This window comes from Urocitellus parryii, chromosome 4, assembly GCF_045843805.1.
Source record: "Urocitellus parryii isolate mUroPar1 chromosome 4, mUroPar1.hap1, whole genome shotgun sequence".
In the NCBI taxonomy this organism is placed as follows: domain Eukaryota; kingdom Metazoa; phylum Chordata; class Mammalia; order Rodentia; family Sciuridae; genus Urocitellus; species Urocitellus parryii.
The window spans coordinates 65,818,963-65,846,709 of NC_135534.1; the positions used below are offsets into that span (position 1 = coordinate 65,818,963).

Consider the following 27,747-nt stretch of genomic DNA (forward strand, 5'->3'; position numbering starts at 1 on the left):
ATGGCATTTGCAGGTAAATGGATGGAGCTGGAGAAGATAATGCCAAGTGAAGTTAGCCAATCCCAAAAAAACCAAATGCCAAATGTTTTCTCTGATTTAATGAGGCTGATTCATAATGGAGTTGGGGGGGGGGCATGGGAGGATTAGATGAACTCTAGATAGGGCAAAGGGGAAGGAGGGAAGGGAGGGGGCATGGAGGTAGGAAAGACAATGGAATGAGATGGACATCATTACCCTAAGTACATGTAAGACATAAATGGTGTGACTCTACTTTGTGTATTACCAGAGATATGAAATATTGTGCTCTATATGTGTAATATACATTCTGCTGTCACATATAACAAATTGAAATTTTAAAATAAATTATTAAAAAAAAACAACAACAACAAGTCCTGGAACTGCCATTTATTAGATACGGACTCTCTCAGAACTTCAGTTTTCTCTTCTGTAAAATTAATATCACAACAGAATCTACCTCCTTGGATTATTGTAGGGATTAAATGACAACTTCATGTATATAAATAGGAACAATATCAAGCCAACAAGGAGTGCTGTATGTTTAAGCCAATATTATTCATCTAGGTGATAAAGATGGTCCAGATTAGGGAGCTAGCAATGGTGCAGAGTGGGGTGGGGGTTGACTCCAGAAATATCATCAACAGGTGTTCCAAGCGCCTAGCTGCTTCAGTATCTGTGCCATATGAAACTGTATGAGAGACCTGAGCCAGAATTGCCCATCTGAGCTCATTCCAAATTCTTGACCCTCAGAAACTATGACCAATAATGAAATGAAAGCTGTCATTTTGAGCTACTAAGTTTTGGAGTGATTGGTTATATAGAAAAAGATATAGAACAACTTACACTGAGATTTACCTAGAGGAAACTTCCTCTCCCCCCAGGGGCAAGAAGGGGAAGCTGCTGAGCAGAAAAGAAGCAGAAAGATGTGCCGGCAGCCGGAGAGGGGGCAAAAACCATGCCCAGGCCCCTGTTGCTTCCAGGGCCCTACCTTCAGGAAGTGATTGAAAAGCTGGAAGATGAATCACTTCAGCATCATTTACAATAACAAGAAACCTGGAGATAATGTAAGCCAAATAAGGGGAGGATAAAATAAACTGGAGCATCCACAAGAGGGACTCCAAGCAGTCACTAACAAATATGGTTGCTGGGCTGGGGATGCAGCTCAGTGACAGAGTGCTTGCCCAGCATGCATGAGGTCCTGGGTTCAATCCCCAGTACTGAAAAAAATTTAAAAAGATAAAAATAAATAAATATGTGTATACACACACACACACACATGTGGGACGGTGGGATATGAGTAGATGCTATGAATCAAAGGCATGGAAAATGTTGAAAAAGAAAAGCAGCATTTAAAATCTTATAAAGAGTTTAGTCACAGCTGAGCTTGTGCAGGGCACATTGGGCTGGAGCAGGGTGAAGTGGCATGCTTCGTACAATCCCAGTGACTTAGGGGGCAGGATTGCAAGTTTGAAGGCCAGCATCCAGCAACTTAGCAAAATCCTATCTCAAAATAAAAAAATAAAAAGGCCTGGGGATGTGGCTCAGTGGCAGAGCACCCCTGGGTTCAATCCTAAGCACTGCAAAAACCACACACACACACACACACACACACACACACAAATTGTGCTTGAAATTCAGGTGTATACACACAAAATCACACACACAAAGAGCAAAGACAAACACTACAAATTGTTTTAAATGTTCTTTCTAAATGATGAGATTATGGATGAGGCTATCCTCTCCTGTGCCCTGCTGGGAAGGGTTTCTGCTGCTGCTGTGGTTAGGGAACTTCTGAAAGATCTAGGTTAGTTCTTCTCCACACGCCTCAGCACTAGGGCTGTGTCCGCCGCAGGAGACCAGGCACTAGCTCCAGGAGGAGGACCCGCTGCTTGCTCACGGCTGGCCTGAGGCCCCAGCGCCAGATCAGGGCCCTACACATAGCAGCAGGTACTCAGTGAGCATTTGCAGAGGGACTGAATGAATGGCCCTTGGACTGTACTGTGTCCTGAGCCCATGCAGCTGCCTTCTCAGCCCCCAGGTGGAGATGAGATCTGGCCTCACTGTGTCCCCTGAGCTCAGAACAGCACCCGGTACCAAGGAGCTATTAGCAAAATGAACCAAGGGATGAGTAAACCAGTATCCTACCCCAGGAAGCCCCTCTGACTGTGGCACCCAGCTCCTGAGGCCTGGGTCTACGTGAGGGAAGGGCAGGGGTGGGGAGAAGACCTGGGTGCTCTGGGAACCAGAGGGCTGAACACATGCCTCCGCAGGACCATTCCCCTCCTGCAGCGCCTTTGCTCATTTTGTCCCCTCCTGAGACCACAGGGAGGATTGCCGTGTCTCCTCTCATGATGTAGCTGTTTTTAGAAGGTGCAGGGAGAGCGAACTCCCTCCTACAATGCCGCTTCTGAATCCCTTGCCAAGGACGGTCTCTGGGACATTATCAGACAGAAGGCCCCAGGTGCATGGGGAGCGAGGGGGGCAATGGAGGAAGGGGAGGAGAGACCGGGCAGAGCTGGGCAGGGGATGTGGGCACCAAGCGGAGGAAGGCCTTGCTGGAAGTGAACAGGAGGGAACTCGTGGCCACAGGTGACTGTGTGTGTGTGTGGGGGGGGGGGCGGGGGTTTCACAGTTGTGGGTGGTGACTGAGGCTAGCCACCGGCCAGGTGTAAACACAGAACCAGGAAGGGGTTGGCAGAGGGGCAAGGGTGGCAGCCAGAATCAGATTTCCTTTTTATCCAGGAGAGCTGAGGTCACACTCCGAGACTGAATGACGGCAGGAGGGGGACCTGTGGGGTAAGAAGTGGGGACAACAAGGAATGGCCTCTCCCAAGGAAGGCAGAAACCCCCACCACTAACACCCTAATTCCTATCTTGGCCGCCTAGAATGCCAGTCCCCAAAGGGCAGAACACTTCTTATAAGTTAAATCTCAACAAGCATGACAGCACAGACCCACCCCCACAAATAGGCTAGTGAACTCCACAGCCCACACTAAGGACAGGTATGGACTGAGGCCACCAAAGGCCAATCCCCACCAGGCTTGTGTTACCTTCCACAGCACTCTCAGGCACATCTCTGCAGGTTTTGGGACCTCTAGGGACCTCTATGAGCCCTTCTGGACCTCAAGCCCCCGGGCTCTGTGGTCCAATCCTGCCTATCCCACATCTACAGCAAAGGCCCAGCTCGGGCCTGTACCACTCCAAGGTCTGGGGTTAGCAAATACTGAGAAGGACATCAGAGCTCAGGCAGCCTGTCCTCTCTGGTGACAGACAGGGAACATAGGGCCCAGGACTTTATCTCAGGTCTCCTCTAGCCTAGGGAAGCAGCCCAAGCCCAGTACATTTTCAAAGGCCATCAGAGAGCCTGCCCACCTGGGAGGCCTGCTCCACAGCTCTGGAAGGAGATGATGGACATGTTCATTAACAGCTGAAGTCGCAGGTGCCATGAGGGGGCGAGGGTGGCAGGGCTGACTCCTCCACCAGGATGTGAGGGAGCGCCTGAGAGCAGGCACTGAGTCACGCATGCAGCTGTGTCCCCAGGAGCCCGCCAGGGCCTGGCTCAGTAAATGAACAAGTAAATCAAAATGTGAATGACTGATAATAAAGTATTTAATATAGTTTTCGAGTTTGTGCCAAACGCTTTACAAATATGAACGTGTGTGATCCTTGTGAAAGTCTTACAATTCCCATGATAAAATATTAAAATTCCCAGAATAAACACTTTCATTATTCCCATTTTATAGATGGGGAAACTAAAACAGAGGATAAATAAGCTGCCCACCGCCCGGTAGCTTTGAACCCTCGCATCTTGTTCTAGAACTCCTATGGCTTGGATATGTCCCCCAGGGTTTCACAGACTGGAAACTTGGTCCCCAGTGTGGTCCTGGTGAGAGGGCATGGGACTTCAGGAGGTGGGGCTGGCTGAGGCTGACGCTCAGTGGTAGAGCCCATGCCCTGAGTTCCTCCCTAGCACCAAAAAAAAAAGAAAGAAAGAAAGAAGAAAGACAAGGAGGTGAGCCTGGTGGGAGGCAGTTATGCCCTCAGACAGGATTAAGGTAATTCTCCTGGGATCATTACTTCATTCTTGAAAGAGAGAATTGTCATAAAAAAGCAAGCCTTGCCGGCACAATAGCCTGTACCTGTGATCATAGCAACTCAGGAGGCTGAGACAAGAGGATCACAAGTTTTAGGCCGGCCCCAGCAATTTAGCAAGACCCTGTCTCAAAACAAAAGAAAATGGGCTGGGAATATAGCTCAGTGATAAAGCACTTGCCCAGTAGCCATGAGACCCTGGCTTCAATGCCCAGTGATGAAATAAATAAACAAACAAATAAATAAGTAATGCAAGCTAGACCCCAGAAATACTTTCTGGCTTCCTGTCTCACCATGTGATCTCACTCACACACTCCCACCACAACACCATCCACCATGAGGCCTTCACCAGAGCCTAGATCATGTTACTGTCATGCCTTTAAACCTCCAGAATTGTGATCCTCTTTTCTTTATAAAGTATATAGCCATGGGTATTATGTGACAGTAATAGAAAACAGACTAAGAAAGGTTGAGAACCTCAGTCTTAACCTCTCTGTCAAACTGATCCCACCTTTAGCCTGCCACAGCCCACATCACCCTTTCTCCAACAGTAACACCCATGTCTTAGCTCAATACTGCCATTATTATTATTATTACTACTAATTTTAGGAAGTAATTTGTTGAGGCTAGGGATGCAGCTCAGTGGTAGAGTGCTTGCCTAGCATGCCTGAAGCCCTGGGTTCAATCCACAACAATAACAACAACACACATACACACACACACAGGCACAAGAAGGAGATTTATTGAAGTTTACATAATATACAATTAATTAACCATTTAAAGTTTTTAAAAAACTCAGTAATATTTAATACCTTCACAAGGTTGGTGAACTACTTCCTCTATCTAGTTCCAACAGATTTCCAAATATTCCTCCAAAAGAATATTCCTTGCCCATTCTCCCCATTCTTTCCTGTCCCTCACCCCTAGTGACCACCAGTGTCTGTTTTAAGTCTCTATGGATTTATCTATTCTAGATATTTCACACAAATTGTTTCACATATCTTTTATTGGCACCAGGGATTGAACCCAGAGGGATTTAACCACTGAGCTGCATCCCCAGCCCTTTTTTATTTTTTGTTTTGAGACAGGGTCTCACTAAGTTGCTTAGGGCCTCACTAAGTTACTGAGCCTGACCTTGAACTTTCCATCCTCCTGCCTCAGCCTCCTGAATTGCTGGGATAAACTTTTCCAGATAATGTGTGGCCTTGTGTCTGGCTTCTTGCTTAGCCTCATATTTTCAGGGTTCATTCACTTTAAGGCTGAGTCAATAGTTGATTTCTTTTTACAGCTGAATAATATTTTGTGGCACTGATATACCACAATTTGCGACGGACATTTAAGGCAACTTTGTTCCCACATTTTGGCCACTAGCGAATAGTCAAATGCTGCCTGTCCCTCTTCACCCCAAACCTGCGAGAACTGTTGTTCTGTTCCATCCCCAGAAGACAACGCTGGGTTCATGTGTGGTTAGATGGTCACTTGGACCCAAACCTCCTGCCTCCCAAACTTCAGGACCCTTTCCCATGTGGCCTCCTACCAGCGTTCTCCCAGCCCACGTGTTGCACCTTTTCTGGGCCTCACTTATCACCTGCTGGGCTCTGACAGGGCACTGACCGCCTGGCATGGATGTCTCCAGCTGAGCCCCAGACTCCACCAGAGCCTGAAGCCAGAGAGGCCCAGAGCTATGGTCCCACCCTCTGGGAGGGGCTCCTGACCAGCTAAGGGTTCCAGGATGCAGGGCCAGGGGCAGGCCGGCCCTTTCGAAGAGGGTACAGGCCAGCAGTACCCAGCTCCTTTCCTGGTGGATCTCAAGTTTTCCTCACTGCAAGGAGGGAAGATGGTCCCCAGCAGAGGGCTCCAGAGGTCTGCAGGGCAAGGCTGCTGAGCAGGAATGGCTGGGCTGGAAGCTGTCAGAAAGCAGAACTCAGGGCTCTGAAGGAGGAGGGGCGTGGGAGTGGTTTGGCGCGGTATCAGTGACTGCCTCTTAATCATAAATGCACCAAGAAAAACATTTTTTCAGGTGTCTCCACTGTCCCTTCCTGCTGTGAAAATTCAAACCAACCTCTTTGAGCCATCTCTTACCAAAAGCAGAGCTCAAGGACACAGGCTAAGCACTCCCCCAATCTGAAAATCTAAAATCCAAAGTGCTTCAATATCTAAAACACTTTTGGGAGTGAGGGGTATTGGGAATTGAACCTGGGACACTTGACCACTGAGCTACCTCCCCAGCCTTTTATTATTTATTTATTTGTTTTTGTTTTGAGACAGGGTCTTGCTAAGTTGCCTAGGGCCTTGCTGAATTGCTGAGGCTGGCCTTGAACTTGCGATTCTCCTGCCTCAGCCTCTGAGCTGTTGGGATCACAGGGATGCGCCACCACATCCAGTTCCATGGCCCAAAACTTTTTGAGCATCAATGGGATGCCACAAGTGGAAAATTCTACTCCTGGCTTCATGGAATGGGTCACAGTCAAAACAGAGGTACACGGGCTGGGATTGTGGCTCAAGTGGTAGAGTGCTCGCCTTGCACATGCAAGGCACTGGGTTTGATCCTCAGCACCACATAAAAATAAAAGAAAGATATTGTATCCACCTAAAAATAAAAAATAAAATTAAAAAACAAAAACAGAGGTACACTAAAAATATTGTACAGATTGCCATCAGGCTATGTGCACAAGGCATAGAGTAAACATAAACGCATTTCATTGTTAGACTTGCCACAAGGTAGCTCTTTATGTATATGCCAAAATTCCAAACTCTGAAATTGGAAACCCTTTCATTTTCACTTTGAAATTCATTTTCATTTGGTTCCCAAGCATTTTGGATGAAGGATAGTAGAATTCTGGGTCCTGGGAAGGAGGAACGGCTGACCTCACACAGCCCCTGCTGTTGAAGACTGCTTAAGCCTTCCCTCTGTATATGAAGTGGCTCTGACTACTTGGTCCCAGGCCACCCCCTTTCTGGCTGCTAATGGGACCATCTTGGATGAGTTTCTGGCATTCTGCATAAGGGACAAATGGTCACAAAGAGTCACCACTGCCTCCTCTGATCCCATGTGACAGGAGCCTAACAAATACATGTTGAATGAAAGAAAGAAAGAAGAATCTCTCTCCATTTCCGAATTTCTAGCCTCTTTCTACTAATCCACTCACCTACATAGCTGCCGGGTGAAGCCTCAGATCCTGCCACCCCTGCAAGCTGAGCAGCCTGGGAGAAGGTGCTTAACCTCCCTGAGCCTCCCCAGCTGCCAACAGGAACTCTATTTTGTGTATTCGCAAAGATTGAAAGAGAAAGCATAAGCACAGCCCCTGGGAAGGCTGAGGAGTCCTGCTAGTGGAAGGAAAGCTGTCCGCCCTACTCCACCCTAATCCTCTTTCCCTCCGTTTCAAAATCTGCTGGGACAGCCCAGCCCCTGGGCTGGCCCCCAGCTGTATGTAAATGTTTATGCCAAGCCCAGCCTCCCGGGGACAAGTTATTTGCTCGGCTGGGTAATTAATTGCAGAAGGCCAGGCTGGGTAATAAATTCTGCCGGGAAACATAAACAATTTGTACAGAGCCCCGAATCCATTGTGAGGCCTGGAGAGAGGGTCTGTTCGGAATGGAATGTTCTCCCCTGTCTCCTCCCAGCCAAAGGCAGAGAGAGCACGGAAGGTCAGAACTGGAGGGACCCTTGGAGTACATTTGGAAAAACAGCAGCTGACATTACAGTATTACTAGTTCCAGGCCCGGCTGAATGTTGGATTCGTCTGGTTCTGCTCTTTCTCCCGTTCTAGACACAAGGGAAGTGGAGCTGAAAGAGGCAGGGGATTTGCCATTACCAGAAAGTGGCTGTGCTGGAAGGGAGAACAGGCCTGACTTCAGAGAAGGAGAAACAGACATGGCCATGTGTTCTGCACACATCTGCGTGCCCCGGGTGCCAGGCACTGGAACACTGGTGACACAGCTCCTGAGGCACTTACTTGCATTCCAGTGGGGAGAAGCAGATGCTGGTAGCTCACCAAATAGTGATGTGACTACAGGGGCTGCTCAGGGCTCTGAGAAGAGCCAAGTGGGAGTCACAGTGGTCACGGGAAGTCCACACAGTAGTCCTCTGGCAGGAGCACACAGGGAGTATGTGGTAAGCAAGGCCCTAGCTAAAACGGAATGCTCCTTTCCCCGGGTTCATTTGGCTTCTTGCCAACCAATCCCCGCTGTCTTAAAGGCTCTGTACTCAGCTAGGGGAAGGCCCTGCTGGATGAACAAAATCCAGCCCTTACCTCAGAGAGCCCACAGCCAAGGCAGGGCACAGACAGATGTTGGAGAAGGACAGACAGATGGGCAGACTGCAAGACAGAGGCTGATCAAAGTCATGAAGCAGACAAGAGGCACAATCAGCATTTATTGAGCACCTACCAAGTGCCAGAAGTGGCACTTGTGGGAAACCCCACTTCTAAAAATTAAAAGAATACAAAAATAACAAGTGCCAGCTCTATGTTATCTCATTTAAGCTTTACCACAACCCTATGGGGGTGGGGAAAAGATATTATGATCCCATTTTAATGATGAGAAAACTGAGGCTCAGAAAGATTCTATAACTGTCTCATGGTCACAGACATGACAAGCAGCAGAGTATGGTGGTGCACACCTGTAAGCCCACTGACTCCAAGGGTAAGGCAGGAGGATTTCAAGTTCAAGGCCAGCTTCAGCAACTCAGTGAGACCCTGTCTCAAAGTAAAAAATAAAAAGGGCTGGGGATGTGGTTCAGTGGTTAAGTGCGCCTGGGTTCAATCCCTGGTACCAAAACAAACAAAACAAAATAACAGCATTTGACAATTAGCCTGATACCCAGGCCCTTGCTCCTTCTTCAGTCGCCCCACCCCACTCTCCACCTCCGTCCCCTCCCTGAAGGGGGCACTGATGTTGGAGAAGGACAGGAGGCAAACTGACCCTGCCACTAAAATGCCCTTCCCCGATGATGACAGCAGAGGATGCGGCACACCCTCTGGCCTGGCTCTCTTCCTGAGCAGGAAAGCAGCTTAGCTTTCAGGCTGAGCTTCTTCGTACACAAAACAGTCAGACTCTTCATTCAACCAGACCAGGAGCAGGGAAGGCCCGTCCAGATGTCTACCCACCCCTACAGAAGGTCCCATTGAGTTTCCAACAGACCCTTCCCAAGCCAGCTGTACCGCACAGTTTATAGATGCTTTCACCCTCTTAGTGCATCTGACACCACCCACACCCCTGCCCCAGCCTGTATCCCAGGACCCACCACCAGTGTCCTGAGCCATCTGCATCCAGCCTACCAACACTCCTCAACTCCCAAGATAAGCCGGGGCCACACCAGGCAGCTCCACCTGTGGATCATTGGTTCTGCCTTCCCAGGTAGGTATTACGTCCATTTTGCAGATGAGGAAGAGTGGGGCCAGAGAGACCTTTCCAGTCCCTCATTTGCACAGCAAACAGATTCTACCTGCTCAGCCTGGCCCAGGACTGGCTTCCCAATGCCTTTCAGGTCTTGCCTCAGCAGGAAGAGAGAGCTCTCACCCAGGACCAGGTCCCCGATGTGGGGTGAGAGCCCCCGGAGGACATACCAAGAACTACCCGGCTCCTGCCAGGGCAGAGGCAGAGCCCAACGGATGGGCTCAAAGCTTACTGAGTCTGGAAGCCCACTTCCAAAAATTAAAAGAACACAAAAATGTCTTCCTTTGCACATTTCCTAAGAACCCTGAGCTCGCGGATGCATGGCCAAGCCTCTGGAGGGCTGCAGAACGTGAAGGCCTGGAGCTGAAGGTGCAGTGGCCGCGGTGAATCCGGTGAGTCCGCCTCGGGGCTGGAGGAAGGGCCCAGAGGCGATCTGAGCACAACCCGCCTTCACAAAGGCCCTGCCCCCAGCCCAACAGACAGAAGAGGCTCCAGGACAGAGGGCAATCCTTCTTCTTGTCACTGAGTCCCGCTGCTACTCCACCCTCCCTGCAGTAGTCCAGTCTGTCTCTTGTGGAGGCTTCAGGAGCAGTGGAGCTCCTACGAGTCCAGGACCTGCCCACAGCGTCCGGACAGGCAGCACCGCTGGATTTCTCTGATCCTGGAGTCCCTCCCCAAGAAGGTCCTTCCACACCTGAGCTGGCAGGGTCAGCAGCCCACCTCCCCAACCTGCTCCCAGGCCTGGAACCCTGGCTGGCAGGAGCAGCCCTACTATACCCCACCCCCAAATATTTGTAGGGTGTGTCGCATTTTAGCAAAGTGTTCCCACATCCCACATCCCAGCTGCCCACACCACAGCCCTGGCAGGTATGCAGGGCAGGTTCTATTGTCCCCATGTTATAAGAGGTGAAAAGGAATGACTCTTGCTGTGTACCGAACAGACCGACGGGCTTTCCACAAGTGAAACCCAGGGTAAGGCTGTGTCCCTATGGGACAGGCAGGGAAACTGAGGCTCACTCGGTTTCTGAGCCTGGACCTGCACTCCTGCTCTCCTCGTCCAGCCCAGGGTCCTCTCAGCCCAAAGGGGACAATTCAAAAGAGGACCTGGGCCGACCTGCTGAAACACAGTGGGTCAGCTAGTGAGCCGCCTTCAGTTACTGAGGCAGAGGAGCATCTGGGGGCTCATTAAGGGCCTTCTCGGAAAAGCAGAAATCAATCACTGCCTTCTCTGCAGGTGTCTGAGGAGCCGTGGGCCTTGGGAGTCTGAAGCCTGTTTCAGAGCAGCAACCTTACAGACTCAGGCTGGGCCTTGGGTCTTATCCACACCCTGTCAAGCGCTTCCCATTTCCCATTATCCACCTCCTGGGCCTTCCAGACACTTCTGCCATCTCCTGTGTCACAAGTCTCCCTTCACACACAAGTGAGCACCCAGTACTTGCTCTTGTTTGTCCAAGTCCACCACTGTCCTGCACTAATGATTAATTCATCAATATACTTATTCCACAGACCTTTATGCAAAATGTACCCTAGGGGGACCCCCAGTCCCATTTTGTCCAGAACTGAGCTGAGGGGCTTTCTAAAATACAGGACAGGGGCAGTCCCAGGTAGGCTGGAATGGTTGATCATCCTAATGGACTGTGTGCCTGGTCCTGGGCTAGGCACTGATGAACTGGACATGGTTGCTGCCCTCAAGGAGCTTCTGAAAGCTGGTGTGGTGACACACCTGTAATCCTAGTGACTCAGGTGCCTGAGGCAGGAAGGTTGCAAGTTGGCGGCCAGCCTCACAAGACCCCCCCAAAAAAACTTAATGAAATCCTGTCTTAAAATAAAAATAAATAAATAAAGACTGGAGGGGGCTGGAGATGTGGCTCAGCGGTAGCGCGCTCGTCTGGCATGCGTGCGGCCCGGGTTCGATCCTCAGCACCACATACAAACAAAGATGTTGTGTCCGCCGAGAACTAAAAAATAAATATTAAAAATTCTCTCTCTCTCTCTCTCTCTCTCTCTCTCTCTCTCTCTCTCTCTCTCTCCTGTCTCACTCTCTCTTTAAAAAAAAAAAAAAAAAAAAGACTGGAGTATAGCTCAGTGGTAAAGTGCCCCTGGGTTTAATCCCCAGTATATTATCACCTCTATGGTATGCATAAGAAACTTAGGCTCAGAAAGGTAACATGACCTGCCAGAAGTCACAGAGCTACAAGTGGCATGTCGAGACTTGAACTCATATCCAGTGAGACAGATAAAAGAAAGAGTCGGGTCCAGCGCAAACCTTAAGGTGATGGGAACACATTCAGACAAGCTTTACACTATTCGTTCCTGTAGCCCACATCTTCCCGTCCTAGGTGTTCAGGAAGTGCATGAAGGAAGGAGGGGGCCGGGTGGGACACCATGCCTTACTTAATCATCTGGGGAGCTCACCCCCTTCAATTCAAAATATACACATTTCCCTTTTTAAAGTCAGTTTTCTCTGTTTTCTCTCAGCACCAGGACTAGGAAGGAAGTGAGAAGAGGGAAAGAGCACTTCTCCTTTGGGTCAGCAGCTCAGGGCTCACTTCCTCTAGAAAAATCTTCCCAGATTCACTCCCTCTACCCCTCATTCTGGCCCCACACTGTGCCAAACTCTATCATCAGGATGGAGAAAAGTGACAGGTCAGCCACCAGCAGTACAAAGTGGCATCAGGGAAGCCTGCAAGGTACTGGGGGGAGCAGGAGGAGGGGCATCCATTAGACTTAAGAGGGAACATGGAGCCAAGGGAAGGGTCCCTGCCTGGAGCCCAGGGTGACGGCTCCCAGAACTGCTTGAGGCATCTTTAAATTTAAACTTAAAATGTAAGGAAGATTTCACAGGTCAGAGGTGGAAGAACATTCCAGGCAAAGAGACTGACTTGAACAAAGGCACAAAAGTGTGGAAAGTACAATGACTGCTGAGAAATATGCAGGCATGTCTGTGCAGCCCCAAGGCTGGCTGTGTAATGCGGAGAACTGGGAAGGAAGTTAGGGACAGATGCAGCAGGGCCTCCAGGGCCACCTGACATATGTGGACTGTCCTGTAGGGGATGGGAAGTAACGGATTGGTTTTTAAGCTGGAAGGGACATGGTCAGATGTACATTTCAGAGTAAGAGGACGACTCAGAGTGTGGACTGAGCAAGGGGGTAGGAGAAGACCACTGCATCAATCCAGGTCAGCAGAAGGTGCAGGGGGGGTGGGTGTGTTCCTCACCCTTCAGTTTGGAGCTGGGGCTGCTGGAGGGAGTGGGTTTCTCTTCTGAGGGATGGAGCCCAGAGCACCCCTCTCCCAGTGCTATACTCAAATGGACGCTGGAGGTGGAAGAAGCCCTATCTGTGTGTGTCTTGGCCAAGGCTCACCGGCAGCCCCATCGCGGTCTTCTGAAAGTTCTTTCTACGCTAACATTTACTCTGCAAGATGGTGAACATCCGAGATGGCTGGCTCATATCAAGCTTGCCTACTGAATGGCTGCTGTGGAAAAAGCAGCGCTCAACATGTGAGGAGCGACAACGTGCATATTAACCACTTGATTATGACATGTCATCCTCTTTGTCATTTTTAGGATATTTTAAAACTCTGTTGCAAAAAAAAAAAATCTCTTTGCTGAGTTTTTAAATGCCTCCAGGTTTCTTACACTTCTCTGGGCCTAGATGGAACTATTTGATGAGCTCTGCTAAAGTGCAGGGCACTTTCATTAGCATAGATACTAAAAAGGGCTGGGGTGTGGCTCAGTGGTTAAGCACCCCGGGTTCAATCCCTGGTACAAAAAAAAAAAAAAAAAGATACTAAAGAGAAAGGGGGAAAACATTCTCCCCAGATGTTGAAAAACTAGTAGGGGGATGTGAGAACCTTAGCCTGCTGCCCCACGGTGCTCAATGTCCCCCCAAAGGCAGCCCTCCAAGCTGTAGAGATCAGGCCATGGCCCCAAACCAGAACTGTTTCTCCTAAACTTGATTCTCCAACCATCTCATGTCCATTGGCTTCCCTGTGAAGAGCCATCAGTCTGCTCAGCGGGGGCTCACTCTCCCTGCCTGCCACAGGGTGGACCCAAGCAGATCTGGTTTCCAATGATAGGTTTTATCAGGGTGAGTCCTGATACACCTGGAGGGCATGGTGACATACACCTGCAATCCCATGCCTTGGGATGCTAAGGCAAGAGGATCGCAAGTTTGAGGACAGCCTGAGGAACTGAGGAAGACCTTGTCTCAAAGCAGAAAGAAAGAAAGAAAAGGAAGGAAGGACAGATTGGGGTGTAACTCAGTGATAGAGAGCCCTCCCTGCCAAGTTCATACACACACACACACACACACACACACACACACACACACACACACAAGTTTGTGAAGCCACTGAGAAGAACTTTCACTTTTCACCCCAGATTTTTTTTTTGTTTTGTCTTCAAGCAGTCTGCATTCCCAAGACACTCCTACTGACAGCAAGGAAGCCAGGGCCTGACCCTGCGCCTGGCACAGTCTTTGAGGAAGCCTAGCATCACAGAAATGCCTCCAAGACAAGCCTTGCCTCTGGCTCCCATCAGATGCACCTTCCATAGACTGCTCTGCTCAAGAGCGTCGGATCCTCAACCCTGGGTTGCTCTGTCCCAGGTACAAATGGATCCTCCTTACCCCTGGCCTGACGGCATGATGTGAGCCTCTAACTTCTTCTCCTCCAACACATCAGAGTACCCCGAGGGCTAAGACTCTGTTTCCTCTTCATATTTCAGTATTTCAAGTGTCCAGCACAGGGCCTGGGATGTGGCAGGTACTCAGAGAAACCTTTGTTCTCAGGAACCTCTTGTGGGCAGGGTGGCCTAACAAGAAGGATTTAAACCAACCTGGAGACTCCTGCCCCAGAGGCCCAGGGAGGCAACATTCCGTCACAATGGTCCCCGGAAGGCCAGGACCCTAACCTAAGGAAAGGGCCCAGGATTAGGTGGGAGACATGCTTTCTCACCAGCCACCATGGTGGGCCGGGCCACTTCAGGGACATGCCTGTAGTGGAAGTCTGGGCCCTGCCAGTTACACAGCCAGAGCTGGAGAAATGTTTGTGGAATCAATGAAACAAACTGAAAAATGCTGGCTATTTGTTCCCCAGGCTGCTGAGAGGCCAGCTCCTCTCTGGGGGCAGTTTGTAGGCAAATTATCTCAGGACTGTGTTTCCTCTAATGAGGCTTCTCCCCTTTGCAGCTCAACTCCCAGGAGTGTGGGAGGAGAGAGTGCTCGGAGCCAACCCCCGTGGCTCGCGATGAGGCAGCACCTCCCCAAAGGGTGCAGGCAGCAGGACCACCACTCCAGGATGGGGACAGTCACGGTGACCCGCTGGGCCTGGGCATTCTGATCATGGCAGCGCCTGCCTCCTCCTGTGTGGCCCCTCTGGGGAGGAATGGAGGATGGGATCAGAGAGCCATGCTGACTTATGTAACCAGCTTCCTGGGAGTCGGAAGGCCCCTGCAAGTCACAGCCCAGCGCTTGCTCGGTGGCAGGAGAGGGGGGGGGGGAGAGGAGGCCTCCTTCCCCTCTTCTGCCACCTCTCCCCCAGACTCCGCAGTCCTCTGCGGCAGGCACCTCCTGCTAGGGGCTGGGAACCGGGAAGGGATGTTGTTTTCTGAGTGTGTGAAACAGTGGCCGGCTGGCTTCCCTGGCAGGAAACCAGCCTCTGGGCTCTGCACCCAGGGACAGCACCGAGGGAGAGAGGCCCCCAGAGCTGGGATGCCAAGGGCCCTCCCTCCACAACCGCTTCCAGCTTTCTGTCTCTCCCCGCTTCCTCCTAGGAAACCTGCTCTGGGTGAGGGGCCGAGAGGAGGGGCCGGCAGCACCACACCACTCTGCTAGCCCTGGCCATGGGCAGTCTCACTTCCCTTTCCTGCCATCCTGTGAGCTTGTCCTCTGGCCTCTGGGGCCCCCTCTCCTGGGCACCCAGCTGTGTGCAGTCCTGACAGGCTGGGGAGAGGCAGGGAGGGAGGGAGGAGGAGGGAGGGAAGAGAAGACAAAAGCTGAGCTCTGCCCCCAGGCTCAGAAAACAAGGACTTCTTATGTGCCTTTACCCTCTGCCCACAGCTATCCCAGGAGGTGGGTGGCATTATTACACCCATTTCCCAAATGAGAAAACTGAGGCCCAGAGAGTCTAAAACCCTTGGCCAAGGTCATGGAGCTACAGCTGGACAGCAAAGCCCCATCTGACAGACCCTAAAATCCATACTCCAAACCTGGGGGGCTCTGCCTCTGAGGGAGTTCCTCCCCTAGGTACACTGGGGATGCTACTTGGGAAATTCCTACAGATAAAAAAATAAAAATACTGCTGAGCCCAAGAGAGGGAGCCTGAGCTTTAAACAGTCCCTCCCTGAGAACACCAGTTTGAGAACCACGGGACAGTCCCTACTACAGGGCGGGGACTGGGTAGGACCACGGCCTGAGGGCAGGATGTGCCAGGGAGGCCGCAGGCCTCCAACAAGTCTTCCCTTGGGATCAACCTACAGCACTGAGCCTCAGGTGGGAGCAGACCCTCCCTCCCTCACACAACTGCCACGACCTTCGCCCTCCCAGAGGCAGGGCTGGCAGAGGCCTAGCATCTCTGGAGGACAGCTTGCTGATTAGGCCTCTCCCCTCCTCAGTGAATGAGGAGAGGCCTGAGAGCCCTTCCAGACCAAAGCCTCTTCTATTCCTGCCTGACACATGGAGAAATTGAGGCCCAAAGAGGAGAAGAGGCTTGCCCTGGAATTAGTGAAGAAGTGGGGTCCCTGGCTCCCATGTCACCTGGGTGATCTCCCCACGTGGCACACTCCCTGCATCTGTCCCCCTGTCCCCCAGCCTCTCTTCCCACTTCCCTTCCGTTTCCTGGCTCTGCCCACAGCAGGCCAGCTCTCATCTTCTCCTCGCACTTCTCCCAGCCTCCGCCTTCCCTCCACTCCTCTGGGCCAAGGAGCAATTCTTGGGTGGTTTAATTAGCTGATTATAACCACAGCCTTCTGGATCCAGTGCCCAGAATTCTGTCCCTAGTAATGAGGTGGGTTCTGAGCACTTGCCCAGTGGGCAGTCGATGGGGAGCTCTGGGCTCTGCCCGCCAAGGGAGGGCTCTCCAGCTGCATAAAGAGCTCCTTGATCAGGGCAGGTAGGCGGAAGCACGCTCCTTGCTCAGGCCAGGTCAAACCACACGGGGGATACTATAGCCAGACCTAGACGTCCACCCTAAAGAGGGGACTCCCAACTCTCCCATGCTAGTGCTCAGAGCCAGAAAGGCTCAGTAAATGTCCAAGATGGGATGATGAACGGAGCCCACCCTGAGGGAGCCAGCAGAGCCTATCTCCATTCTGGGGTGCTTATGGGAAGGAAGATTTGAACCCAGGGAGACACTAGGACAGCACTTGCGCAGGGCAGCCATAGGTGCAAAAGCCCAGAGGCTGGAAGGAGCCACCAGTCCTCCTGCCAGGAAGCTCTGGTGGTCAGAAAACACTTTCTCCCAGTAAGGGAAAGCCAATCATCTAGTGACCTCTGCCCTCTGAGCTAAAAAGACTCATCTAAACCCTGCGTCTCTGGGCTACTCTGCGATATTTTGAAACTAACAGTAATGTCCCATCATTCCCAAGAACCACACTGCCCACCCCCCAAGTAGATCTTCTCCCAGTGAAACACTTATATTCAGCTTTCTTGTCTGAACAAATATTTATGGAGCTCAGGGCCGGGCCAGGCCTACACAGCGGATAAGGACAAGCAGACCGGGGCTGGGTGCCTTTCAAGAATTCTTGACCTCATATAAGGATATCACAGGTGTGCAAATAATCAAGATCCAATGAGGGACTTAGGGACAAGTGTGTGCAAGAGAGAAGATGGGGAAAAGGCCACCAAAAAGCACTTGGAGATCAGTTAGGGATTCCTGGGATGACACGTGCGATCAAAGCCTTGAAGCCGGGGAAGGGAGTTGAATGAGTCAAGTCAAGGTAGGATAGGAGAAATAGGTAGAAAGGAGGCATAAAGGAGGGAGCAGGAAATATAGTCTGAGATTCTGCATACCTTTCCAGGCCTGTTACTCCCCAAGCCCATCTCTTCTCTGGGCTTGTCACTCCCAGATTTCCGGGAAATCTGTAAATCTTAAAGTTACCATAACCCACTTATGATCATTACCTTAAGAGAGATACCTATAATTTAGGAGACTTGCTAGCACTATTTACTGATCAGCCTAAGGATCCTGAGAATGACCAGGCTACCACAAACCATCTCCAGCTAATCAGACTGATGTTCTCCCCACAAACCTTCCCATACTCACCCCTCCTTAACTTTCTTTTAGAAGCCAGGACCTCCCAAAATGCATCTCTCACTCTTGGGATGGCCCACATTCTCCCACGGCACATGGGAGAGGGTGCCTGGAAACCACTTAGGCTGACCCCTACTTTAATCCCAAGAGACAAGGTCCCACCCTGAGGAGTCCTCCACCTGATGGTGATATGCTTTGCTTTCCTAAATAAGTTTCTGTGGCCTCTATTGACATGTGCTGACATTCTTTTCCATCACATATGTCAAAGACCCTCATTTTTCCTGAGTTGAGGTCTCCCATCCTCTCTGGGAACTCCCCAAGACCCTCTTCTAGTCGGAGATCTTCTCGAGTGACAGTCACCCACTGGGTACAAAGGACCAACAATGATATAGGATAATGCTGAGTACTTTGGATCCTTTGAGGCAAGGTGGTGCATGCCTATAACCCTAGCTACTCAGGAAGCTGAGGCAGGAGGATCCCAAGTCCAAGGCTAGCCTGGGCAATTTACTGAGATCCTGTCTCAAAATAAAAAGACCTGGGGATGTAGCTCAATATCAAGGCGCTGCTGGGTCCATCCCCGATCCCTGGTGTGGGGACATGCCTTGGGAATCTGCCAGGGTCCCTCCCTGGGGGAGCTCAGCCTGGTGATGGAAGCAGACCCAGGAAGAGGATGTCCTAGAGCTAACACTCCTATAGCACTAAGCTTGTGCCAGGGACTCTCTGAGCTGGACCCATTTAACTCATTTAATCCTCAAGACAACCTCTTACCCTGGTTTACAGATGAGGGAGATATAGCACAGAAAGGGTTAAAAAGTTGGCTGAAGTCACCCAGCTGAGGACAGTCAGAGCTGAGATTTGAAACCAGGGAATCTGGTTCTTCCCAGAGCCTAACCACTAAGCTAATCAGCTTCTAATCTATGGTAATCAGATCACTGAGGGCCCCTGAGCAACCTGGAGACTCCCACAGAATGTTTCCTGAAGAAAATGATCCCGAGCAAAACCTTAAAGGGAAGAAAGGGAAGGGTGTCCATAAGAAAGGAACAGCCTGAGCAAAGTCAAATGATCTTTGAGGACCTGCCAGTTACTGCAGATGCAGATGGTGTCCCTGGAGGAGTCAGGAGATGTGACCAGAGAGGTAGAAACAGCAGGTGAAAAAGGATTTGATCCTGGGCTGGGGTTGTGGCTCAGTGGTAGAGCGCTCACCTAGCATGTGCGAGGCCCTGGGTTTTATCCTCAGCACCACATAAAAATAAATAAATAAAATAAAGGTACTGTGTCCAACTAAAAATTAAAAAAGGATCTGATCCCATGAGAGATGACAACACTTTCAAGCAGAAGGTGACTCATTCCTGGCCCTCGGCACCCACCACCAGCCCAACCTAGGACCTGGCTCCCTGCCAGTTTCAGTCCCACCCACAGGTCTGTAGCAGAAGACTGAGTGGCCCAATCCTCCACCTTTGGTCCCTGGAAGACAGGTCATTCCCAGAACACAAGAGAAGGGCCTCACACATGCTGTCTGATTTGACTTCCATAGAGACACCAGGGCCCAGAATGAGTGAGTGGCACACTCAAAGTCACACAGCAATGAGTAAGCAGTACAGCAAACACTGGGACCCTCCAGGGATGGTATATTCCAGTCACCTACTCCTCACCTCTCTCTTGGCTCTTTGCCAAAACTCCATGCCCATTGATGGCAAGGAGCCGGGGCAAAGCTGCAAAAGAATCAAAAGGACCGGTTGTGGTTCCTGAGGCCCAGGGCCAGCATGAAAGGGAGGTCCTGCCTCACCCAGCCCTGAATGGTTCAGACGTTGAAAGAGTCCTGCCTCCTGTGGGCCTGACACCAAGTCACAGCACTCCTCTTGCTGAAGGCTCTTGAAATTCAGTGGTCAGACCCTTCTTAGGCAGGAGACCCAAGCTCCATGGTGGTCTCAGCCAGGCCTGGCCCAAGCCCTAGGCAGAGGGAAAGTTGCTCCATCACCATGGCGACCTCAGTCACAGGAGCCCCAGGGACCTGTGAGGTAGAGTCCCTCAGGCCTCTGGGGGGCCTCATCTGGCATGAGGACTCCTGGGCAGGAACAAGCAGTTCCTCTGAAGTAGGACTGAAGATGGGCCAGTCCCAGGAAGGAGGAGCCCGTCTCCAGAGAGATGACCCAGCCAAGGTCCCTCGGTGAGGGAGGGGGAGAGGGAGCAGGGACAAGAGAGGCCTTTGTTCCCCTCTCAAAGCAGCCACCCTGTCCTGCTACCCCCAACCCATCCTCCACCCCACCCCACCCCCGCCACCTCTGGGACAGGACCTATCCTGCACGGCGGGGAGGGCGCCTGGAAACCACTTAGACTACACCTAGTTTAATCCCAAGAGCCGAGGTCCCACCCTGAGGAGTCCTCCACCTGGTGGGGAGACATCCTCCCTTCAAAGGCCTCTAGTCTGATGGAGAAGCATGACCCCCTCCCTTGAGCCTCCAGTCCAATGTAGGAAGCATCCCTTTCACACCGGGGATTCTCCAATGGGAAAGAGTCACTTCATCACTTATGGAGCCCCTGGGCTGAGAGCAGAAGCAAGAAGGGATGAAAAAATTTGGTCCAGTTCAACAAGCCTCTGCCAGACATTCCTATCAACAGGAACCTGTTTGTTGGCCCATTATCCAGTCCGTGGGTAGCCCTGAACCAAAAGGAGCACACTGCCGGGCGTGGTGGCACAGCAGCTGGGGAGGCTGAGGCAGGAGGATCGGAGTTCAAAGCCAGTTTCCTCATTAGTGAGGCCCCAAGCAACTCAGCGAGACCCTGTGTCTAGATAAGAAAAAAAAAAAAAAAAGGGCTGGGGATGTGGCTCAGTGTTCAAGTGCCCCTGAGTTCAATCCCTGGTACCAAAACAACAACAACAACAACAACAACAACAACAATAATAATAATAATAATAAAGCACACCAATGGAGTAATGAAGACACGTAAGGTATGAATGAAGGAAAAAGTACCATGACCCCTGTCTGTTCCAGTACCCAAGGCCTGCTGACCAGGGCTGCCACCTCCTCTTCGGCCTGGCACCTCACTCTCCCACCTGATCAGTGTCTGCACCTTGGCAGAGGCTCTTCCTTCTGTCCAGAACAACTCTGCCCCTGCCCAAGCCTTCCTCATGCTCCAGCACCCATCTAGGGTCACCTGCTCTAGGAAGCCTCCCCAAGGGCCCCAGCCTGAGTCAGAGGACCCTCCTTTCAAGAGCCAGCACAATACATGTCTGCCCTGAGGCCAGCTCATACTCCACCCAGGCTCCTCCACCCCGCAGCCTGGTTTTGAAAGGACTGTGCAAGGCAGTGATCTTCTGCCTTTGGACACAAGGCAGAGGGGCCGGGTGGATAGGGCCACCCGGGCCCCATGACCACAGCCCCCTCTGACACCCAGCCCAGGGCATACTTGAGGCATATGGGAAAGCAGGGTCCGCCACTTTTCTCCTTGCCTCCGTGGCTCGACTGTGCCTACCCACTCCACCCAAATCCCAGGTCACCTTCCACTGCCTTCTGGCTAAGCATGGGGTCTTGCTGCAGCCCCACCTCTGTGGGTCCTTCCCAGTCTCTTGGGCCCTAGGACCCAGCTGTTCTGTATCCTGACTCTTTCCACGGCCCCGCTGACCCTGAGCATCCTCTCCGCCTCGCCACACACTGTTATCCACATTCCCCAAGGTAACGGCCCACGACTCGACTCTCAAGACTTCCAAATTCCTGCTTCCCACCGGGATCCAGGTCCCATCTGGGCAGAGGCCTCCCTACACCTTCCTCACTGCCAGCCTGTGTCCAGCAGTCCTGCTCTCTCGTCACACGGCTGCATGTGCACCCTCCACCGGGCTCAGCCAGATGCACAGCCGCTCTGGTAGCAGTAGATGGCTTGGCAGCCGTTTGGGGTGTGCTGACTCCCAGTATCTTGTTCTTCCATTGCCACAGCTTGAGGTACCAAAAGACCTGGAGTTGGCAGCCGACAACTCAGGACCCCTGTGCCCATGCCAGTGAGAAGCCTCAGCCCCAGGTGAGGAGGCCCACATGTGGAAGGGAGAGAGCCGCTGGAGACACCGGAGGCCCAGAGGTCAGCCTGGATTCAGAGACAGTGGGCCAGCTCACCACTACCGTGTCCAGCAGTTCCAGGAGCAGTCCTGGCCAAAGCCACAGGACTTCCCCATGTCCCAGCCAAGATAGGTCACGCAGGGCTTAACCACCAAGAGAAATGACAGCCAAGGTTCACGGAGAGCTGGTGATTACACTTTCCCATCACAACCACTCTCCTCTCCTAGAAAAAAGAATTCATAAACATCAGCAGGAAAGGAAATTCTATTCCACCCCATTGACTCTCAGGAAGTCCCTCCTGTTGTCTAAATTTGATCTATGATGTTGTCATTAGAAATTAGTAAGAACAGTAAGACCCAAAAGGGATACTTGAGGCAAGGCACTACTGGGGAGGCCAACTATGAGCCAAACAAACTCCCCTTGCTCTGAGTGGAACTAGAAAGTAGCCAAAAGGGCTTTGTGGGCAGGTCTTGGCTCAGATGCTTGCTGGCTACATGGCAGTAGACAAATTACTTACTCTCTCCTAGTCCATTTCCTTAACTGCATAAAGAGAGCAACAATCCCTACATTTCTAGATCATGGGGAGAATCCAATAAGATGATGCACATAATTCTAGCACATACCAGTCACTCAGCAAGAAGGTCCAACAAACCAGCAAGTCCGACAGACTCTACTTCCTTATTGGTACTCTATTTCTCAGCTCCATCCTCTCTAGAGCTGTAGTTCTGAGTTCAAAGCCTTAGTTCTCAGGGAACCCCCTATGGGCCTCCCTACCTCCCATCTACACTCTTGGCCACTGCCTTAGGCACTTCTCTGAAAGGAAAATCAGCTCCAGCCCACTCCACCCCACACACCCCTGCCTGAATCACCGAAGGCTTCAAGAGAAAAATCTCATCTCTTACCATTCCCAGGCTGGCAGACTGTCCTCATTCACCCCCTCAGGCTCACCCTTCATCCCCAACCCACTCCTAGGCCTTACGCAGTGCTTCATGCCTCTAAGCCTCTGCGCATTCTGCACCTTTGGTCAGGCAAGATGTCACCAGTCCTGCACCCGTGGCCTCCTTATCCTTCCAGATGACACTCAGGAACTCCAATGCCAGCTCCTTCCCATGCCCGTGGCCCAGGACTGGGTTGGGGACTCCTCCCCAGGCCTTTCAAAGCACATGTCACCCTGCATTATGATCATCTGCTTTACTCTAGATCATGGGGAGAATCCAGTAAGATGACGCATGATGTTTCTATCCATGATGTTGTCATTAGAAATTAGTAAGGGATAGAAACAGAGTGGACTCATTGATTTCTGGACCCCCAGATGGAGAGATAGATGTCATGACGCCTGATGCTTAGTGTATTGGATATTTGCAGTTTCCTCTTTCAATTAATCAAGTAGAATCTCGTGGCTTCAGAACAAGACATGGCCCATTAGTGAGATTGCCTTTCTCTTCCCAATTATATAGAACCTGTCTGGAAAGGGAGAGGGAGACCTCATGGGGCTGCTAGGGAGGCTGAGGAGGGCATGCAGAGCCACCAGCGGGCTAGTTTAGTCAGACCTGTCTCTAGGCTATAGGCAGCACCTCCTCCCATGCCCAGCGAATTCAGTAAACACAGGAAGAACCATGGAAAATGTCAATATTGATAGTTCCCATTTACAGATGGAAAAACTAAGGTCAGAAGAGAAAGGCAATTGCCCAACATCCCCAAGGTCCAACAGTGAGTTTGAGGCAGAGCAGGAGGTGTCAAGGAAAAAGCCCTGACCCCAGAGACAGGGTCTCCAACAGGTGCCTGGCAGCCACATGGTGTCCTCATCCTGCTGACAACTCATGCCAGCAGGGGGGCAATGACACTTCTCCCCAAGTCACAGAGCAGCAGAGAGAGGCCCAAGAGGGGCTGAGTCACCCTGATTGCCAAGCAGCACAGAACAAAGGAGAAGAGCAATGGCTCAGGCTGCCTGCTGTGCCCTGCAGGGAAAGAACCTGACCTCACAGGCCAGGGGGGTCTTGGTTCTGGGGGATACTGACGTGTTGGAGAAGGGAGTCATACACCCTCCTGCTAAGACAGAGACCTGGATCGCGGTGCTGGCCAGTGGCTGCAGTGGGGACTAACTGTCAAGGTGAATGCAGACACCTCATGATCTTCTGCAGTCTCCCCAAGGCTGAGCCTCCAGCACAGAGCAGGCACCTTGCCCACCCACATACTTGGGGCCCTTGAAGGGCTTGACAGTACCCAAAGGAGAGCCACAGAGACAGGAACCAAGAGGGCTCTGGCCTCTGCCCTGCCTCCAACCCCCTCTTGACCTAAACAAGTCAGGTGACCTCTTTAACCCTCTGGTTCCTCTTTGGGAAAACAGGAAGAAGAAAATGAACCTACTGGAAGAGGATGGCTGAGAAGCAGTTTCTCAATAGTAAGAGTCTAAGTTACCTCTGAGCCTCAGTTTCCTCACCTAGAAAATGGGAATAATCTCTGGAGGACCTTTGAGTATCAGGCGGCAGTGGGTGAGGAATCACTTTGTCAGGGGCCTCAAAATGTGATGACCACAGTGGGCGGTTTCTCTTTGGTCTGTTGGTTCTTTCAGGGGAGGCGAGAATTTGATCCCCCACACTACGCCTAGTACACAGCAGGAGCTCAATAAATAAATGTTGGAAGCAAGGAGGGGGAGACAGAAAGATGAAAGGGAGAAATGGGACAGGAGAATAGAATAGGGTAAAGAAAGAAAGTAACAAAAAAGAGCAGGTGCAGAAAGGGTGAGCAGAGGAGCGCAGGAGAGGCTGCTTGCGGGACTTCCAGGGGTGGGGAGGGTGACAGTGCAGGAGGTCAGCCAAGCTGTCTCCTTCAGAAGGGCTGACCCCAGAGGCTGCCCTGCCCAGCCCCCTGCCTCTTTTGTCCCAGTTTCCCATTTCAGAGGCACATCTATCCCTTTCTGTGACTTTCAGAGCAGGCTTTAAGGCACAGGAACCCCCCCTCTCCATTCTTGAAACAGCCCCTTGCCAGCACCCCCCAACCCCTAGGCCTTAGGAGGTCACAGGGAAAGGAACCAGAGTGGATGGGAACCTGCCTTCCCAGACTCTAGAGGGGCTGCCTCCACCCTGTGTGCTATGTGTTTCCACTCCTGTCACCTGGGTACTGGTATGAGGGTGTCAGTAGCCCCAGGTCTGGCAGCTCCCTCCTGTTGGGTGCTTAATCCCCGCAGACATCAGTCTGATGTGCCTCTGTGGGGGTCAGCACTGGCCTTCCACTGTGATGGTGAGACATATGCCAGCCTCATATCATGTCAGTGTCATGTGAGGGTGACAATGTGTGCATGCCAGCCTGAATGTTACAGAGTCCAAGTGACAGTGTATGTGTGCATCAGTGTGCAGCACATGTGTGTGCCATCATGAGGGTGTGTTAGAGTTGGTGTGTGTTGCAGTATGACCTGCGTATGCCAACAGGACTGTCAGTAGGAATGTGTCAGCAGGCAAATGTGTGCCAGGGAGTGTGTGTGACATCCTGTCACTGTATGTGAAGAGTGTGTGGCAGTGGCTGTCAGTGTGTGTGCTATCATGAGTGTGTCTGTGTGTCCATATGAGCCTGTGTTTTGTGTGTCAGCCTGCCCCAGGAGTCTCTGCGTCTGCCAGCCAGTGCTGGGTGTCAGTGAGTCTGTGTGCGTCTCCGGTCAGGGGCCACAAGCCAGATGGGGTGGCCCTGTCTTTGGCCTCTAAGTACCCCCGCCCCCCAGCTCCTGCCAGCGACCACACAGGAGACTTGCGGTGGACAGCCGGGTACCAGGTCCTCGGGTGACCGCGAACGCAGGCTGCAACCCCCGCCCGTGCTCTCGCCTAGCTCACCCCCACGTACGCGGGGCCGGGTGGCCGCCCGCACTCACCGAGTCCCTTTGTCGCCCATGGTCCGCGGTGGCCGCAGGGAGGTCCGCGGCGTCAGCGCCCAGTCTGGAAAATCCCCGGCCGGCAGGAGGAGCGCTGGCCAGCCCGCTCTGGGCTCCCCGCTCCGCCTCCTTCGCTCTCCCTGCCGCCGCCGCCGCCCCCGCCCCGGGTCCCCGCCCGCCCGCCGCCCGCCGCGCCGCACAGCTCCCGGGCAGCGGCCAGGGGCGTGGAGCTGTGCGGGTGTGCGCGCGTGTGCCTGTCTCTGTGTGCGTGTCTGCGTGTGCGCGCGCCTCACAGCAGAGCCCAGGGAGCCGGTGGGAAGCCTCCAGACCGAGAGCTCGCTGTTGGGGGCGGGGGTCTGCCCGAGTTGTTGTCCCTCTGTCACACCGAGGGGGACGTGTGCGCACCCAGTGTGTAGGTGCGGGTGCACGGCTGTGCGCGGGCCTGTCAGGAGTGTATTTGTGTGGATGGGAGGATGTGCACGTCTTTGTGCAGTTGTGCGTGTGTGTGCGCACCGCCGTGGGTGCGAGCGCGCTCTCCCGGGCACGCCTGGGCAGCCTTTGTGTGTTCGGGTGGGTGGAAGCCCGGCTCCGGGAATTGAGGCCGAGCTGCCGAGCTCCCAGCGGCACCCCTGCGCTGGGACAGTGGGAGTCTCCGGATGCCTAGCAAGGCCTTCGCCCCACGCTCCACCCTCCCCATCCCCACCCCCGCCCTTCTAGAGAGATAACACTTAACCACCCAACAGGGACAGGAAGAGGAGGTGGAGGGGCCGCAGACTGCGCTGACGTTAGGGAATTGGTGGGGGTGGAGGGGTACCGGAGGCCAGCAGGGACAGTCGGTGGCAGCCAGAAAGAGGAAGCTGTGAGAAGGAGATAAGCAAGGGGGCAAAGAGCTGGTCTGCTGCCGGCCTGTGCGTGTGGCTAGGCAGGGTCACATCGTGGAAAGCGTCAAGGCCCAGCTCCACGGTCTGCTGCTGGGACCCTGGATACCAGCCCCCTTAGAACCGATTTCCATACCTGTAAAGTGATTTCAGCCCACTGACTTGTTGATAGGTGGAAACGTCTCGCGTGGACTCGCTTGAGTTTGCGGGTCTCAGGTGGGACTCGCAAACAGCAGCTGCCAGCAGCGGTTAGCCCACCGCTCTCTGCAGTTTTCTTGGTCTTTGGAAATCCTGGCTCCTCTCAAGATCCCTGACCCCTGCAGGAACAGCAGAGAGAGCTTTCTCTCCTTCCCCAGTAGGAGTGAGGGTGGAGTCCAGAGGAGAAGGGGCCGGTAGGGTTCTGGGCCTTAATCCATTTTTCTTTTGGCTCTTTGAGGGACTCAGCTTTGCTGGAGGTCCCTTCTTGCTGTGCCGGTAGTGGGAGGTCTTTCTCATCCATCACCCCTGGAATTTGGCTAATTCACCCCATAGGTCCCTAATATTGTAGTATTAATGGGAGGAAGAGAAGCTATCTTTTACTAAGATGCAATTGTGGGTCTGCAAACATCTCCTGTAATTATGCTCAAAAGCAGTCACCTATGCTGTTTATATAGAATGTATTGTTTATACAGTGTAGATAGAGTTGGTAATGATATCCCAGTATAATTACTATAATTATGTCCAGATGTTGGGGAGTAGAGGCTGATTGGCTGGCAGGGTGGTCCATGTCTGGGCAACATTAGGAGCCAGGAGAAAATGGATTAAAGCCCAGAACCTGATTGTGTCCCTTCTTAACCTCTGGACTCCATCCCCACCCCAGAGGAGAAGGAGAGGAAGCCACCTGCTGTTCCTACAGGGCTTCAGGGAGAGGAGCAAACTAAAGTCCTCCTAGATGGCAGGAACTCCCTTTGTAAGCCAGAAAGGCTCCTGACCAGGATGGAAAGGCCTGGTCCTGCCATTTGCCACATCCCAGCTTCCCCACCTATAAAACAGTTTCCACCAAAGCAGATGATCTCCACTGGTGCTGATGTCCAAAGCACCTGAATTTTAAAATTCAGGCGAATTCTTCATTCTACTCAATAAGTATTTGTGTTTATTTTACTATAACAAATAATGTTTTAAATTACTTCCAAGTAAAACAAACAGTCCAGAAAGATGCAC

The 27,747-nt window shown here is 52.1% G+C and overlaps 1 protein-coding gene across 1 annotated transcript in view; it reads right to left on the reverse strand.

Moving 5' to 3' along the window:
* The window catches only part of Arrb1 (arrestin beta 1), a 77,860-nt gene extending 52,124 nt beyond the window's left edge, over window positions 1-25,736 (reverse strand). The window contains exon 1 of the mRNA XM_077796875.1: window positions 25,670-25,736. Coding sequence (XP_077653001.1) covers window positions 25,670-25,689 — 20 coding nt within the window. The 5' untranslated portion in view covers window positions 25,690-25,736. The remainder of the gene's footprint in view (window positions 1-25,669) is intronic.
* Window positions 25,737-27,747: the final 2,011 nt, after the last annotated feature.